The 18,301-nt window shown below is 34.5% G+C and overlaps 1 protein-coding gene across 2 annotated transcripts; it reads right to left on the reverse strand.

Annotated features, from left to right (window-relative positions):
- Positions 1 to 15,089: 15,089 nt before the first annotated feature.
- On the reverse strand, positions 15,090 to 18,233 carry LOC114290953 (hexose carrier protein HEX6). 2 transcript variants are annotated; one of them, XM_028234964.2, is made up of 3 exons: positions 17,855 to 18,233; positions 16,525 to 16,847; positions 15,090 to 16,276 (listed from the first exon to the last, which is right to left on the reverse strand). In XM_028234964.2, the coding sequence occupies exons 1-3, from the start codon at positions 17,985 to 17,987 to the stop codon at positions 15,200 to 15,202; spliced, it is 1,533 nt and encodes a 510-aa protein (XP_028090765.2). In that variant the 5' UTR covers positions 17,988 to 18,233; the 3' UTR covers positions 15,090 to 15,199. The 2 variants fall into 2 exon arrangements, with proteins under 2 accessions (XP_028090765.2, XP_082735499.1); XM_082879373.1 differs by having other exon boundaries at positions 16,525 to 16,905; positions 17,855 to 18,130.
- Between the last annotated feature and the right edge of the window lie 68 nt (positions 18,234 to 18,301).

The raw sequence follows: 18,301 nt of genomic DNA on the forward strand, positions 1-18,301 counted from the left end.
AGCTTATGGAAGTTAATTGGTTAACCTAGACTTAGTAAAGATGTTCAAATGTGAACAATGTAATCCCATTCTTTAGATGAGCAAAAGTCTTGGAGACTTTAGGTCAAGCCTTATTTGAGCCAAAGTAAGGAAACATGACTCAAAGTCGCTGTGGTTTCGTTGCCTTGTTTGGCATAATAAAAACTAATGTATGCGCTATGTTAGCGGCACGCTACGTAGTTTTGGTTGGCGAGTTTTGGAGTTATGAAATTAGTAAGCCCTCAATAGATCTGTATATGATCTTGACTGTTGAGCTGTGCGGATTGACTTTGTAATTTGACTTGTAAATAATGTTACATCATTGGATGAAATAACATTCAAGAGTCACGTCATCCAAGAAATGCGAGCTTAAATAAATTAGTCATTAAGTATAAGACGAGTAGCCAGTATGAGCAGTGTTTTGCTCTCTACCCAATTATTGGGAGTGGATGGAGCAAAATTTCATGCACTATAATAGTGTGCGTTGAAATATCACGTGAAGTTAAAAGATTAGTGCTTAGAAGCTGCAAAATCTATTAACAGTAAGTGAAAAGATTAGCGCTTAGAAGCTGCAAAATCTATTAACACTATGTGAAAAGATTAGCGCTTAGAAGCTGCAAAATCTATTAACACTAAGTGAAAAGATTAGCGCTTAGTGGCTGCAAAATCTATTAGCATTGTCAACTTGTCTAAGTCTGGACACTTACTGTTTCCACACTTGAGTGTGAGACATGAGGAGGGGCTTCTTTGTATGATTCCTTAGCTAGGCTAACGTTTTTTAATAACGTTTACCACTAAGCGCAAACGTTGCAGCATAATAATGAAAAGGTCAAGGCCAACAAGGTTGTTATGACTCTAAGAATTTGATGCATGGCTCGTGAGAGCATTGTGTTGAATTAGAATCTTTAGCCTAATTCGCGCTTAAGTTACTTCAGGAGCTGTCATAGTTGATAGCTTATTCTCTCCTTCTTGTGGATAGTAGAATTAATTGCAAGTAACTATGAAGCGAGAAATAGATATGGCAAGAGGAGTATCATCATCTTTCAACTAGATGCAGTAAAGTGTATGGAGAATAAAATTGACTTGAAGGTGCAGGGGATTAGCACTTACTAGTTAAATTTGCGACTTGATATCTCCATGACATTCTTTTATGATCTAGTGAATATGAATTAGTCATGAGTCATTACCTAGTTGGGCCTAAACCTTTAAAACTTGTCTTTGAGAACTCACACATTAAGATGATTGGAATTAGTTTATGACATTGGTCATGAACCAGTGGCTTATTATACTTAATCACATTAATGAGATGATGACACGATGGTTTGAGTAGGCCTTCTCGAGCCCACTCGCTTATGACATCCCGTTCTCATGTGAATGTGTAACTTTGTTCGCAATGGGTGCGCACAAGTAAGTAGGAAAGCCGTACAAGGTCATTTGTTTTGGCGCATTTAGTCCACTATGATATTTGTGATTAGATATGTGTAAGGGTATGATAGCTAAGCCCCAATCTCGACATATTTATAGATTACGATACGCATCTGAGTCAAGACTATTTGATCTCCCATAAGTCAAAAGTTTTGAGATGATTTTGACATTGCACATATGACGTTGAAATCAATTAGATAACAGCTTTCGTGTTTTTAGTTTTGACCAAGGTGGCGAGTATCTATTTGAGTTATTTTAGAAAACTCTGTGAAGAGAAATGGATGCTTAGAAAATTGATTATTCCTAATACTCAACAACACAATGGTGTAGTAGAGATAAGGAATTAAGTATTGTTAATGTTAGGTGGATAATGGCGCAAAATGTTTCCCAATTGGTAATTGCACTAGTTTGTTGCCTATATCCCTAACTAAGTGCCCTCCATATCAGATTTTACACTCCATTGGAGTAATGGGTTAGTGGAGAGCCATCTATAGGCGATCTGTAACCATTAAGCATCTTATCTTTATTTTTACTTCTCATAAGGTTGCAAAGTTAAGACCTAGGGTTCTATAGCTCATTATTGTATGTTGTCTTGTAAACACAAAGGGTCGTGTGGCGCATTATTGTATGCGGTCATGTAAACCCTCCAGGTCATGTACATATAGGTAAGCAGCTTTGTGGTAGTGTAACTAAGTCATATAAAGTTTTATTAGTAAATGTGACGTGAATAGAGTTTTTGGAACTCTATAAGATAGAGAATTTTAAGCATAGCGCTCTATGTAGCCTAGTTGAGAATGGAAAGAAATTTCCAATAACCTAGGGACAATGGGAGCGATGTGCCTACTAATGGATTACTCTATTAGAGAAGAATACTCTACATTCTTAGTTGCGTGGTAGCGAATGTGAAAATTTTCCATGTCATCATTGGGTGATTGAGAGGGAAACATTCATGATTGCTCCGCAAGATGATAAAGAGCCTAGGATAATGCCAAAGGCTCTAGTCCCCTGTTTTTAGAAAGTGGATTAATGTTGCGCAGTTTAAGACAAAAGTCTTTGAGGATTAACCATTTCTATAATTTGGTTGACTTTCCATTATGACGCGGAACTGTTCTAAAGTTATGCGTAATTTGGATAGTTATTGTTGAGGCATAAGGCTCGCTAGATACCGAAAAGTCGCACCATTGAGAAAAGTGTAGACCATGAGAAGACTTCCTCCTGGGGAGTGAGGTTATTTTCACTTAGGCTATGATTGACATAAGTTCGAAACATTGATTTGTGGACATTGTGACCCAACTTTCTCGTTAGAGAATTGCATAAGTAGATCCATAGGGATTTACCTTCTGCTTTTATAGTGAAAAGTTAGGAGCGCAAAAAGGTTGCTAGTTCCAATAAATCTTTTTACAGCCTAAAACAGTTATCCAAATAGTGGTTCTTAGATTTCGTCAAGCCATGATAGGCCAATGATGATCCATGAAGACCACTGAGGCATGATCAATGGTCCAAAAGAAGTTTTTCCTTACTTAGTCATTATGAGCCAGGAATTTATAAGGTTGTCGCCACCTAGGGTGGGCAGTCCTCTATTTTAGATATGATGGACATGGGTGATGTAATTTATATGCTCGGATGTACAATCCTTAGGGATTGTTTTGGGAAAATTCTCTGTTTGTCTTCGATGACTTACATAAGGAATATCCTAGAATGATTCTAGAGGCAAAATTGCAAATCCATTGACTTACCTATCGGTAAAAGACAAAGCCTTAGCTATTGAGTGTATCCTCATGTTGTCTTTGGGAGAAACAGATGACCTATATTCCTTGATCTTTTCTTTGTTGTGGGACCTAAAGTACGCTTTGTGGGCGTATTCGGCATGATAAGTGTTATCTTTGGTAAATGGTCAACTGAGTTGTTTAGACATTGACCTTGCTCATTAGACTGTGGATAGAATGCTTTACTAGTAGTATATTAATTTGCTCCCTGTAAGATTCAATGCGCTAGTTGGGCGTATATGCGCTAGTTGGGCGCATCAAGAATGAACGCAAATTGGTCACCAAAATATCTTTAGAGAGGTTATTGTGCAAGAGGTAGTGATCTTGAATCACTTCATGTGAGGCGCACATGGTAGATTCCATTGTATATACTTATCGCAAGAGGTGCTGATAAGGCTTATGTTTGGAATCTAGAATTACGCAAGTTGTGGTCAATTTTTTTTAAAAATCGATCACTTATTTTGAGATGATGGGATGTTGACACTGTTATGGTTTGTGTCATAATGATTAGCAGATGATGATGTCAGCAAGCAAGATTGGCTCACTCACACGAGCAATCGCCCTTGGCACTTGGGAGCGAGTAAGGATGAGACTGGTGGTTTATTTTTATTTGGAGCCAAGAGAGGCTTAAATAATCCACTATGTATGTCGCCTTGGTTACAACCAAGATGAGGTCGTGTTAAGGACCAAACATGAATGTTAGTACCCACTTTTCATGTTGTGCCTATTATGATTAGCCAGATGCGAGATCTCATTTGGCGCCTAGAAGGCGAACAAATAGAGAATTCGGGTTAGGCACTAGAAAGCGACTAGACTAATATTTGTACGGTGTATCGAGGGTGACGTCACTCTTTTGGAAGAGTTACTCCACCATAACATGTATTCATACTATATGTGCTTGGCGACTGAGTAATAAGGTGAGAGAATGGATCCCTGTTTCCTCACCGTGTGAGTCTTACGTGTCATTATTGATATGACTTTCATTTATGTACCCTTTTGTGACTTTTGACTATGTCATAAGGTAAGGGGTTGATGTTCTGCTACTTTGGTATGTTGCCTGTGGTCATGTATGATTTGGCCTTAAGGGACATCACTGGGAAAGCGGTCAATCCTAAACTAAATGGCATGAGGGCAAAGGGAAGATCATCTAGTATTACACCACTGTTGTATATTCACTGCCGGCAACTCACATCGCTCTGTATGAGAAGCGGATTGAGTGTGAATATATTGCAAGAATTGAGAGGGTCAAACATGCTCTTTTTGAGGGATTAGAGATGTTTTTTGGACCGGTGTAATTAGATGGGTCTGGGGTATATGAGACACTATTTCTGTTCTTTTTGGGTTGATGTCTTTATGCTGGCTCATTTTTAGTTTCTAGTATAGAGCTCCCACATACAGGTGTTCTCAGCAGTCGCACGGTGCAGTGGCTAGTATGAGATTGTTCATTTTTGGGGAGATTGAGATAGAGATGTGGCATTATCATGCCAACTCATGTGCGAGTAGGAGATGTTAGAAATGGGAGCCCATGTGACATGACCCTTTGAATCTTTTGAACCTTATCCAAATGGGTTTTGAATTCAAATTCAAACCAATTTGGATAACCACTCAGGATATATATATATATATATATCTATCATATAATTGATATGGATAGATGATATATCTTATATTATCTCATATAACTGATATGGATAAATGAGATAAACATATTACATATCTAATATAATATGGGATATGGGTGATTAAAGAGAAAAACAATGTATGTTTGAGTTTTTTTCCCACATACTGACTCTCTCTCAAAAACCAACGATCAAGAACCATTTTGCACTGTGACTTGTGTGGGTGATATTCATTCTGTAATATCACTCCATTACTGGGTTGATTGATCAGATTCAGGAAGCACGTGATTTACCCACGAGATCCTTCAATTCAGACTCTGCAGAAAAAGGTATGACCATAATTTTTCATCCGTTGCGTTTATACTTTTATTTACACAAAGAAATAACACAAAAGAATGCCCCACGGGCTACAACTTCCAAGGCTTAAGCCTGGTTACACAAAAGATGATTATAAAAGGCTTACAAATAAAGCCCTTGGTGTGTCAAAAATAATCAACAAAAGAAAAAGAGCCTCGTGTTCTCAAAAATACTTTTCATGCCTTTACTTAGGCAAGATTACCACATCATTTTCTGCACAGATCCACTAGGGGTCTGCACAAAGCCTAGTAGAGAGATCTTAATAAAGTATATGTGTTTTAAGTAATCTTACATATATGAATGCAAAGCCTAGTTGTGCTTTAAAGCCACAAGTTTTCCATTCTTTTGAAAACACATGCAATGTTCCTTTCGAAAAATTCATTATCTCAATGAAGTTCAAATAATAACACGGGGTGGTAAATACAACTCAGGTAATTCCTTAGCTGGTGTCTGCAACTATGCATAACAAGCACTGCCAATCCTCCATTTTACCGGCTCCTAACTGGAAGGCACGTGGTACCTGCTCTGCTCATGTTTTCGGTCTTTTACCCTAGACACTCAGGCCAATTTAAGCAATACCAACTACACTCCATATCCAGACTTACCAAATGTATTTACCCCAAAAAATTTCGAGGTCAACAATTGTTTTCTCGAAATAATATATCACTTTCCAAAACATGGCCATAATAAACAAATTTCAAAACTATGCAAATGAATGAAGTGAGATGCAATTATATTGTTTTCATTATACAATTTTCCACAATTCTCAATATGCACCCCACTTAATCGCAATTTTACCCCTACTTATCCATCCGCATCAGGCTCGCCTTCACCACTAGAGCTATCTTCAGCATCCTTCTCTACTACCTAGAATCCATTTCCCTTTTCGTTGTCTCCTTTTTGCTCACCATTCCCTTCTCATCGCTTCTTTCCCTGCCACCCTCTACGACCATTTATCGCCCCACCTCTTTCTTCATCATCTTTTTCTTCTTCTTCATCATCACATCGAAATCCTCCTCTGCCACCCTCTACAAATCATTGCCCCCACTACTTTTTTGTTCTTCTTCGAGCTGGACTCTCCCGTTGTTCCTGTCTCCCTCCCAGCGCAAACCCTAACTGTAACCTAGACCTTCGCCCTCACCTTGACTTCCTAAGGTTTACAGAAGAAGAAATGAAGAGGATAACGATAAGACAAAGAAGAAATGAGTGGCAGTGATGAGTGGCAGCAATGAGTGGTGATAGGAAGAACGAGAAAAGAATAAAGTGTAATGACGATGGGAAGCGGATGAAGTGCATGCTAGGTGTGACGGGAAAAATGAGAAGAGGTGGAGGAGTGAAAACACTGTGGAGTGGAGGAAATGTGACGACAATGGAGAATAGGTAACATGATAGCAACAAGGAAAGGGGTATGCGAACCAGTTGTTGACTTGAGGGCAATTGGAGTTGGAAGGGGTGATCGAAGGGAGATAGGGTTAGAATTTGGTTATTTTGGTAATTTGATTAATGGGCAGAATAGTATTAAAAGAAAATTGAAAATTAGAGTGTCCAACCTAGGTTTTGGGGTGCATTTAGAGCCTCCTTTTGTTTATCCTTCATGAAAGATGCGCTTATTCTTTTGAAGGTTTACAAATTAAAAAAATTTAGACGATCATTTTTACTAAAAAAAGACCCAATAAAAGTGTTTTGTCCAAAAAAAAACCCCTAAAATATGTCCGTTTTAAAGTATGCGTAAGAAAATAATGGTCCACTTCAATATATATATATACTAGCGTATGCCCGTACCTAAAGGTACAGTGTAAATAATATTAAGATTAAAATGCAGTTATAAAAATATATTTAACAGACTGTACTCTACAATTGCAAACAAATCAAATATAAAAAAATTAAATATCAAATAATGCACACCAGCCAGTGCTCTACAATTTAAAAAAAAAATTAAAATTAAAATGCACACCAGGTAGTGCTATATCCTATGAAGCACAGACACAAACACGATACATGACACGGATACGCGGACAGGCAAATTTTCAAAAAATAGAGGACACGGCACTCTGGGGACGTTTAATATACATAATTAAATTTCTTTATTATATGTCATGAAATTTTAAAATTAATAAATACATATCATTAAAAAAAAATTTAATTGTTCTTAAAAACTAATCAGGAATATATATATATATATATATATCTAAAGTTGTCATCAGCAACTCAAGCTCTCCACCCCATAGATAAGGTTGTCGAATTCTTTCCACATACGCATCAAAATCTCCTTCAATGAACCTAAAACCCATGAAGAGAATGAATAAACACTTCCATTCCAATTTAATCATGTGCAATAACACTACCTATACACTTATCAGAAAGCTCACCATTCGGTCTTTTTCCGCCTCGTTAAGAGTTCATCCATAACCTACAAATCACAATCTATTGAAAGAAGACACTAAGCAAATGAGAAATTTTGCTGGTAATGGTATTTAAAACCTACCTGAGCTCTTAGAACATCGGCTAGTTCTCTCTGACAATTCTCATTAGTAGCAGCTTCTCTGTTTCTCAAGTAAGCCACATGAGCTATTGCTCTAAATAGGCATCCACTTCGACAACAATTTAAAACTATGTCCATAAAATGATATTTTTTCGATAAATCAGAAGGAAATTACATGTATGAACATCTCCCAATGTGGAAGAGGAGTCTAACCCTGACCTCTTCTACTGAGGAACAATGTAGCATATGGTAATACACACCCAAAGACCATGCCTCAGAAATTTTTTTACCAAACACTCACATATAAATCCAAGTGCATAGAAAAAATTCACAAAAGTGGACACAAATGTGAGACAAAAGGTGGGTCTCTGTCCCATTTTGAGACATTCTGTGAAAATCATATGTCTTAATGGTGTTCATGGTAGAATTGTAAATCTATAGTATTGATGGCTCGTTTGCTTAGAATTGGAATTGTAAATTTAATAAATAGAACTTTAATATACAATTGTGAAGTTAGATTTAACCGGTAAGTCTGTAATTAGTAGAGCCACCAAATTCTAATAAAAACAATATTGGCCACCAAATTCTAATAAAAACAGGAAATTAAACTCCAAATTACACAGATTGGAAAATCATGAAATTGAACAAAGAAAATCAGCGAACTTGATACCAAACTTGAACATGCAAACTAAATTACTCAATTACTCAAAGGGAGAAAGGGAGAGAAAGAGAAATCAAATTACCTTTGAATAGTGGTACATCAATGATGTGGTTGTGGCTGGAACAAAGAAATCTGGGAAAGAAGAGACAAATTTCACAGCAAAATCATGAAATTGAACAAAGAAAACTTGATACCAAACTCGATCAATGGAGGTTAGTGGACAAAGTTGTAGTAGTGCATTGGCAGTGAAATGAGTAGTTAGTTCTACATGGATAACAGAATGCTTTAGACATGGAACAAACCCTCAATTTTGCATTATGGAACAAACATGGATTATGGTCCTAAAATTTTCCATGAATTATCCAAAATGTAATTATAATTGTTAGGATCAAAATGTAACCCATTATAAAACTGATGTGCCAAACCAAACCAAACCAAATTCATTGAATAACCCATTGCAAAAAATCATGAACTATCCAAAATTCAATACAAAACATGTAAATTCTAAAAGAAAACTTCAAAATTCAATATCAAAACATTCACATAACTATTTTTGTGCTTTACTTTTTGAAAAATCAAATCGATAAACAATCATTCAAATAATTAATTGTGAAGTTAGATTTAACCTGTAAGTCTGTAATTAATAAATAGAACTTTAATATACAATTGTGAAGTTAGATTTAACCAAATTCTAATAAAAACCGTATTGGCCACCAAATTCTAATAAAAACAGGAAATTAAACCCCAAATCACACAGATTGGAAGGCCCAAGAAACCCAATTTTAAACCCAAATGATGAAACTAAAAATATGTCGATGTATTCATGAATGTATGTATTAATGAAATGAAGAAGAAGAACAGAGAGAGAAGGGGGAAAAATATCAAATAAACAACCCTAAAAATGTATGCATTTAATGAAGGAGAAGAATAGAGAGAGAAGGAAAAAAAAAATATCAAACCCAAATCACACCAATCAAGAAAATGTACAATACCTCCGTTGTTGAAGACGACAGTAGGGTTTGAACTGCAGCAAGGTAAATTAGCCAAAAAACAAAAAAAAAAAGAGAATTTTCCCAAACATGGCCAAATTACTTATGCAATAACCAAACCAAACTGATGTGCGAAATCCAGACAACCAAACCAAACCAAATTCATTGAATAGCCCATTATAAAAATCAATCACATACTTAAAATTCAATACAAAACATGTAAATTCTAAAAACAAACTTCAAAATTCAAACAATTAATAAACAAAACTTTAATATACAATTGTGAAGTCTGTAATTACGATCTTTCATGAAATGAAAGAGAAGAACAGAGAGAGAAGGGTAAAAAATATCAAACCCAAATCACACCCATCAAACCCAATGTATATAACTTAAAGCCAATGTAAAATAAAGAATTGCAACAAGCCCGAAATTGGGGTAAAATACCTCTGTTCTTGAAGACGACAGTGGGGTTGGAACTGTAGCAAGCCAAATTGCAGCAAGGGAAATTAGTCAAAAACAAAAACAGAGAGAGATGGAAAGAGGCAGAAATCAAGTGAAAATACTCAATCTGACCTTGCGAGAGCAACGTTGGTAGCGTGTCGATAACGACAGCGGGGTTTGAATTGCAGCAAACCAAATTGCAGCAAGGAAATTAGTCAAAAATAAAAACATAGAGTGAAAAGGCTCAATCTTACCTTGTGAGAGCAGCGTTGGTAGCGTCGATAGTGAAGGGAGCCGAGTTCGAAGCGTTGTAAGGGAAGGTGGAGCAGTATAGCCAAGAGGGATGGTGGGTATCGAAGGTTGGGTTTTTGCTGAATTCGGTCTCCCTCTTCAATGGTTGTGGTGATGAGCAGCAATGGGCTATTTTGTGAGAATGTGAGAGAGAATGTGACAGAGAACATAGGAGAGAGAGAGAGTTGAAGAAAACGTGTTTGGAGACGTGGGAGAGAGGGAGAGATGAGCTCCAACGGGCGGGAACTAAATGTGTATAGACCATTGATCTAAATGTATATGTACTTAGGATTCATCTAGACCATTAAAATCAAATGTATCTCTGATATATTTTAGACATTTTCAAAAACTATTCTGCTTTATTATTATATATATATATATATATATTAAAATGCGGTTTACTTTTAGCATTTCTTAATATTAAGGGAAAATTACAAAAAATATTCCCTGTATTTTGTTATTTTAGTCTCTATAATTTTAATTGGCTTGATTTTGATTATGAATTTCTGACTATTTCAATTTGGTCCAACTGATTACAATTTTAACATTTTTTTAAATAAAATACATATATAAATGTCATGTGTCATATTTTTAAGAGTAAAATTATAAACCTACTCAATTTAGAGATTATTTTTTTATCAAAAAACTAATGACATCATCAATTAGATTAAATTGATACAAAATTTAAAATTAAGGGTTATAATTGAACCTAAAATACAAGAATTCAAATTTAAGACTGGGATGTACAAAGAAATGTGGTGTCCTAGACACCGTGTCCAATCTATTTTGGGGGGTGCATTTAGTGCCACCCATACACAATTTTTTTTCTATTTTTTTGGACAATCTTGTCATTAGTAATTAATTTTATATTTTAAAATTTAAAGTGATATAACTTTTAATCTATTTATTAGTTTTTAATAAAATTAGTATTTTTAAAATTCTCTCGTCAAGATCTATTAAATAAGATCCCTATTGGCTAAGAAATTCTTTATAAAAGAAGTTGTAAACTTTTTTTTATTGAAACTAACGTCAACAGTAAAAATTTAGTTTGATTCGCAGTAAAAATTTTGTTCCAATTTGAGTTTTGTTTGGTGAGAATCTATTTATAAATGACGATAGAAGTTTACTTTGAAGAAAACTCCCTTGTTTATTAATAATTATAATGACAATGGTGTTTAGTGATGATGATGGTATTTTACTATTTAAAAATTAAAATTTTATAATAAAATTTACTGTGAATAAAGTAAAACTTTACTATGAGATAAAATAAAATTTTATTGTTGATGTTAATTTTGACGGTAATTTTATTTATTTACTTTAAAGAATTTCATGGCCCACACAGGTGTTTGATAGATATTGATGAGAGGATTTTAAAATGGGATTTTTGGTGAAACCCCCATTTTGGGCCTTTTTATTAGGGTAAAGGATAACCCAATCAATTTTCTTTCAAAAAGCCCCTGAGTAGGAAATGCCTACCTTAATAAGGATATTTTATAATTTCTATTTTTTTTATCACAATATTGCCCTTCTATATATATGTATCATACATTTGAAATATTTGAAATCTGAGCTAAAGATCTCGCATGAACAAAATTAGGAACGAAATCGATGAAGACGATCTCCAAATCTACAGATCTCGTAGCCAAAGATCTCTCACTTGGTCAACAATAGACGATCTCGTCGTCGACGATCTCGTCGTCGACGATCAACACTCTCAATTAAACGAGAGTTTCATTGAGATTTTTGATTGTTGATCGAGTTTTAGAAGTTTTTCTTCTCAATTAGATATGTTAATTTGTTGATTAATTTTTTTTTTTTTGGCTTGTTTTTTTTTTTTTTGAATTTTTTTTTGTTGTTTTTGATCTGATTTCATTTGATAGAACCAGAGTAAAATTTTACTTTGGTTCTATTGCTTTGTTTTTTGTTTCAAATAATGAGAGTAAAATTTTACTCTGGTTCTATTGCTCTGTTTTTTGTTTCAGATAATGAGAGTAAAATTTTACTTTGGTTATATTGCTTTGTTTTTTGTTTGAGAGAATTAGAGTAAAATTTTACTCTGGTGTTAGAATGACAGTAAAATTTTACTGTCAAGAGGTGATCATTGCCAAACACTTCAGCCGCCACAAACACAACCTCCGCCTTTTTACTTTTGTGCAGAGTAACATTTTACTTTTAGATTCAGAGTCTAACATTTTACTCGTTTTTCAGAGTAAAATTTTACTTTTATACAGAGTAAAATTTTACTTTTAGTTTCAGGGTGTAGCATTTTACTCTTATTCAGAGTAAAATTTTACTTTTAAATTCAGGGTGTAACATTCTACTCTTAGATTCAGAGTGTAACATTTTGTTTTTATTTCAGAGTAAAATTTTACTTTTATGCAGAGTAAAATTTTACTTTTACATTCATGTCTCAAGTTGTGTTAGTGACACACTATATGAGTTGTCAATCTTTGGCAAACGTAATAGTAAAAATTAACTCTAAAATATAGTACAATGTTACACTAAACTACAGTAAAATTTTATCAACACAAATTGACTTTTGGACTTGTGGTGACAGTAAAATTTTACTTTGATAGTTATAGCAAAATTTTACTTAGATTGATAATAAATTTTTACTGTTAATTGTTTCATATTTCCCCACTTATATGGAAGGACATTTCAGTCAATTCATGACATTTTTTTAATTGAGGGGCTTTTGGAGTCATTGTTTAATTCCGTGGGCTTCACACAAAATAGGCCCAATGGGAGGGGCTTTCACCAAAAATCCCTTTTAAAAATACTAGTTGCATTAAAAAATGACATCTAAATCAAAAGTTATATCATTTTAAAGTTTAAAATATTAAATTACTCACTAAAGATATTTTGATAATAGTAATATGTGCTAAACTTTTGAAGAAAAACTTTTTATAGTTATCTTTAATAAAATTTTATTATAAAGGGAGTTGATCAAATTCTCCTATTTTTTAACGTCTTCATTAGAATACTCGTTCACTCATTAAATTAAGGGTAAACTATTAATAGATCTTAATAGTTGGACTTAATTCCCATTAACGCCTATTGAAAATAAGTCTTGGTAAAATTGTCGCTAAAAATAATTTTTTTTTGATAATTTTTTATATATGTCGCTAAAAATTGACAATTAGTGACTTTTTTTTTTTGTCATGATTTTTATAAATTGTCACAAAAACTTACAATTAGTGACTTTTTTTATGATAAATTTTTTTCATAAGATCTATTAGACAGTAAATCCACTTATTAGGACCTACACGTAAGCAATGGGTCCTAATAGTTGGACTTAATTCCCATCAAGTCCTATTGAAAATAAGTCTTGGTAAAATTGTCGCTAAAAATAATTTTTTGTGACAATTTTTTACATACGTCGTTAAAAATTTACAATTAGTGACTTTTTTTTATCATGATTTTTATAAATTGTTACTAAAACTTACAATTAGTGACGTTTTTTATAACAAATTTTTTTCATAGGACTGATTAGATAACGCGTCCACTTATTAAGACCTATACGTAATATCTTTTTTTTTTTTTTCACATCAATGCTATATAACCAGAATTTTTATCCAGAAACATTAATATGGGGTTTAGATTCATTTTGGCATGGACTCCACAAAACACTCATTAATCTCAACTTTGCAATTCTTGGCCAATTTCCTCGTAAACTTTAGTGTTTTTTTTATTACTAAAGGTAGTAGAGCTCTCACAAATAAATAAATACACCTGTAATTTATTACTTTTATTTTTTATGACATATTACTTTTATTTTTCATGATAAATCTGTTAAATAATTGGTTTATATATTACATATTTCAATAGTTAATAAAAAAAATCATGTAAAAACATGAAATGAAATAAATACAGCTGTTAGTTCACATCTTAAATCATTAAATCTTGATTTTTCATTTCAAGTAGGGAAAAAAAGCCAAAAAAAAGAGAAATGTGTAGAAATTAAAGAGAGAGACCTGAAATTCCAATATCGTAGCCAAAGATGACTCCTCTGGTGGCTGCTATCATGCAACATAAAACTACAAAGAATGTCATCCTTCCATTGTACCCCTCTCCACCTTCACTCTTCACTCCCATTCCCACTGCCATGGCTTCCACCAAAGCTCTCTCTCTCTCTCTCACAGTTACACAGAGAGAGATGATATAAAAGTACTTTTCAAAACTGTAAAATGAGGGGGAGAGACAAAGCAGCCAACTTGACTGCAAGATATCAGCATCAAGATAGATAGCTATACATTCATTTGACTTTGAAGGAACATGTGGGATTGAATTATTGAGTTGGGAAGATATGTAGTCTTATGGGCTTCACTGTCAAACCAACATACTATCCACTTCACATAATCAAACTTGATCAGCTAACCAATAATAGGGAAGTTAAATGAACACATCCCACAATTGTTGGGAAAGAATCTCTAACAATTTTGAGTACGATTTTTTTTTTTTTTTTTTTTGTATGGAGGGAGGTCCAAGTTTCAGAGGGGAGGAGTCTTACATGTGAAAAAACTTCAACTTTTTTAATTTGTTATTGAGGTATCGAAATTTTAAACAATTGAACTAGTTTCAAATGATTAAGAAGTAATGGAAGGTAGAAAAGAACATTAGGTTTTCTGTAATGACCCATCTAATACAAGTATATGTTGAATTCAAATGGCAAGTTTGGAAACTTTAAAAATAAAAAATAAATAAATAACTATTTTGTCTTCCAAAATCAAGTAAGAGTTTTAAGTTATAACAAAAACAAATGCTAATCCCCTGTTTCATCCATTCATATGCGGCCACATTTGTTTAGCATAAAGCTAAACACAAATTTAGCAAGTTTTTGATCTTACAATAAGATTATGTCACTAAACTAGCAACTAAATAAGAAAACAATGGAAGTGATGAGTTCATTTTATCCTCATCTCATTCTTTCTCCATTTTGCTCACTGTTGGATATCCCAGTAATTTGTTGGAAGAATGCTACAGTTATTGCCATGACAAATGCGGGACTCATAACAACAATGCAAGGATGACACATAAGAATTTGATATCATGGCATTACTTTTGCCACATATATTATTTTTTGAACTGTGCAAGTAGTGAAATTAAAGTAGCAACAAAATTAGAACATTAATGGAGTGATAGTCCACTTTTTATACTCCCTCCAACTTACTCACCTCATACTCATCTCCCACAATTCTCTTCCAAAACCAGTGTTCCCTCCACAATCTATCCATTTGTTCAATTGGCATATTCTTAGTCTCCGGTAGGAACAAGTAAACAAATCCGGTCATCACTACAGCCCAACCCCCAAAAAAGAAGAAAATCCCAGATTTGAAGTGGCAAAGCATTGCAAGAAAACTTTGAGCAACAACGAAAGTGAAGAGAAAGTTCACTGCCACGTTAATACTTTGCCCAGCTGATCGTATCTCTAATGGGAAAATTTCGCTTGGAATTAACCATCCCAAAGGACCCCATGACCAACCAAATCCAGCAACATAGATGCAGATAAAGATTATAACCACAATTGCGTACCCTTTTCCCACCCCTCCATGGTCTCCTAGTTGAGCTGCCATTATACTTCCTACAACTATCTGCGAAACTAGCATTTGTATTCCCCCAACTATAAGTAGAACTCTCCGGCCAAGTTTATCAACTATCATCATTGATATGGAAGTTGAGATGATACCCACAACTCCAGCCACAACTGCCGAGGACAAGAGTGACGCACTTTCGCCTAGACCTATGGTTTGAAAAAGCACTGGAGCGTAGAAGGAGATGACATTGATTCCTGTTACTTGTTGAAAAAATGGTATAGCTATTGCCATGACAAGATGAGGCCTATATTTTCTTTGTATGATTTTCTTGAATGGGTGTTTGATGGTTTTCGATATCTCACTTGCTTTGATGAGATCATCAAGTTCAGCTTGGACATCCTCTGTGCCTCTGAGTCGTTGCAACATCAACTTTGCCTTTTGATGATCACTGTTCTGCTGAATAAGGCTGTTGGGTGTTTCTGGGAGGAAAAGGGCCCCTAGAGTTAGAATTGAAGCAGGGACTGCAGCCATAGCCAGGGAGATTCTCCAACCCCATCCGCCTTTGATCTTTTCGGTGCCATAGTTGATAAGGTTTGCTGATAGAACACCGATGCCAACGCACAATTGGAAGCCATTGCTGATTCCACCTCTATATTTGGGTGGAGCCATTTCTGAGAGATATAGTGGGACTGACTGCACAATAAGCATATCACAATTGACATGTTAACCAAATTTGGGGGAAAAAAGGAAAAAAGTGCTCATATAAACAAAATGAACTAAAAAATGTGAGAAAACAAATGAAATTGACATTAACATTTTTTCTTTTTCTTAGTAGCTAGTAAACATTTTAAAAAACTATTAGTAGGGTTGATGCTAACTTGACGAACTAAGAACAAAGAAAGTAAAATTAATCCTAAAAAATGGAAAGAATAGCTAAATACCTGGTTTGCAAAGCCAACCCCAACGCCAAGCAAGACGCGGCCAATTATTAGCATGTACACATTAAAAGCAGCACCACCGAGAGCTGCACCTGTGAGGAATGCAGCCCCTCCTGCAAGGATTGATGGCTTGCGTCCGAAAGCTTTAGTGATTGGTGAGGCAAAAAAGGAAGCGATGAGGCCAGCCAAATATAGGGAGGATGTGAATGAGGTCAACAATTGGCTGTCAAATTTGCAGTAGTTGCTAATCTCAGTGTCCTCTTTCATCTTAGTATTCACCTCTGGGAAAAATTTCTTCAGAAATGGCTCCATTGAGGTCACTCCACCTTCGCATTTCATCCCATTTGTTAATAAAATTGTTTCGAAGTTTTGCTCTAACCATTTCTTTGGTAGTTACATCCATAACAACAATTATAAGAACAATACTCGATATACGACCAAATTTTGATTGGAAAACAAAAAGAAAAACTACAACAAAATTGACAAAAAAACTAAGAGAAGTTTCTTGCTAGAACACAAATATAAGCTGGTCCACCCTGGCCAAAAGCATGCTATGATTATTTTATTCAGATTATTTAGGGGTAAACTGCAGTATGATCACAAAATTTGCCTTTTCAGAGAGAATTAATCTACTTGAATATACCATTTGATTTTCATCATTGCTAATTAATATTAAGCAAAGCTAAAGTTAGACCCCACTTTATCTCATATATATATTGAAGCATACTTACTCTTTTCTCACACAAACTTTAAAACCGACATATATTTTAACATTTCTATTGGAACTAAATTAACAAATCTTATCATACAAAATTAGCTCTCACTCAATTAATAAACTTTTAACACACAAAATTAGAGCTCGCTTTATTTTACATGTACACTTTAAACTACACTTCTAACATTTTTATTAGAGATTGTGTAAGGTAACTGAAACATGACCCCACCAGCCAAATACTTTGTCAAAAGCTGCATGTCCAAGTACATGCTTCTCAGTCCAATTTGTAATAGGTAAGCAATGCTACAGATAAATAAATTTTTCATTAAATTTTTTTATTACTGAATATAAACATAGTGGAACTCTAATAAATAAATACACATGTGACTTATTACTTTTACTTTTAATGATAAGGATATCTGTTAAACAATTGGTTAATATATAACATTTTTTTTTTTTTTTTGAATAGTTAATGAAAAAGAAATCATATCAAAATCTGAAAAGCCATAAATAGAGCTGTTATTTTACATCTTGAAACCTTGAAATCTTGATTTTTCATTTCAAGAAGAGAAGAGAAGCCAAAAAGAAGAGGAATGAAGAAATTAAAGAGAGAGAGACCTGAAATTCCAATATCGTAGCCGAAGATGACACCTCCAGTGGCTGCTATCATGCAACATAACACTACAAAGGATGTCATCCTTCCATTGTACCCCTCTCCACCTTCACTCCTCACTCCCATTCCCACTGCCATGGCTTCCACCAAAGCTCTCTCTCTCTCTCTCTCTCACTGACAGTTACACAGAAAGAGAAGAGAGAAGAGAGAAAAGTACTTTTGAAAGCTGTAAAATGAGAGGGAGAGACAAAGCAGTCGAACTTGACTGCAAGATATCAGCATAGCTATACATTTCTTTGACTTTTAAGGAACGTGTGGGATTGAATTATTGAGTTGGGAAGATTTGTACTCTTATGGGCCTCATGGTCAAACCCACATACTACGCACTTCACAGGATCAAACTTGATCAACTAACCAATAATAGGGAAGTTAAATCACATCACATCGTTGGG

The sequence above is a fragment of the Camellia sinensis genome, chromosome 1, assembly GCF_055761805.1.
Source record: "Camellia sinensis isolate YWXY chromosome 1, ASM5576180v1, whole genome shotgun sequence".
Taxonomy (NCBI): Eukaryota; Viridiplantae; Streptophyta; class Magnoliopsida; order Ericales; family Theaceae; genus Camellia; species Camellia sinensis.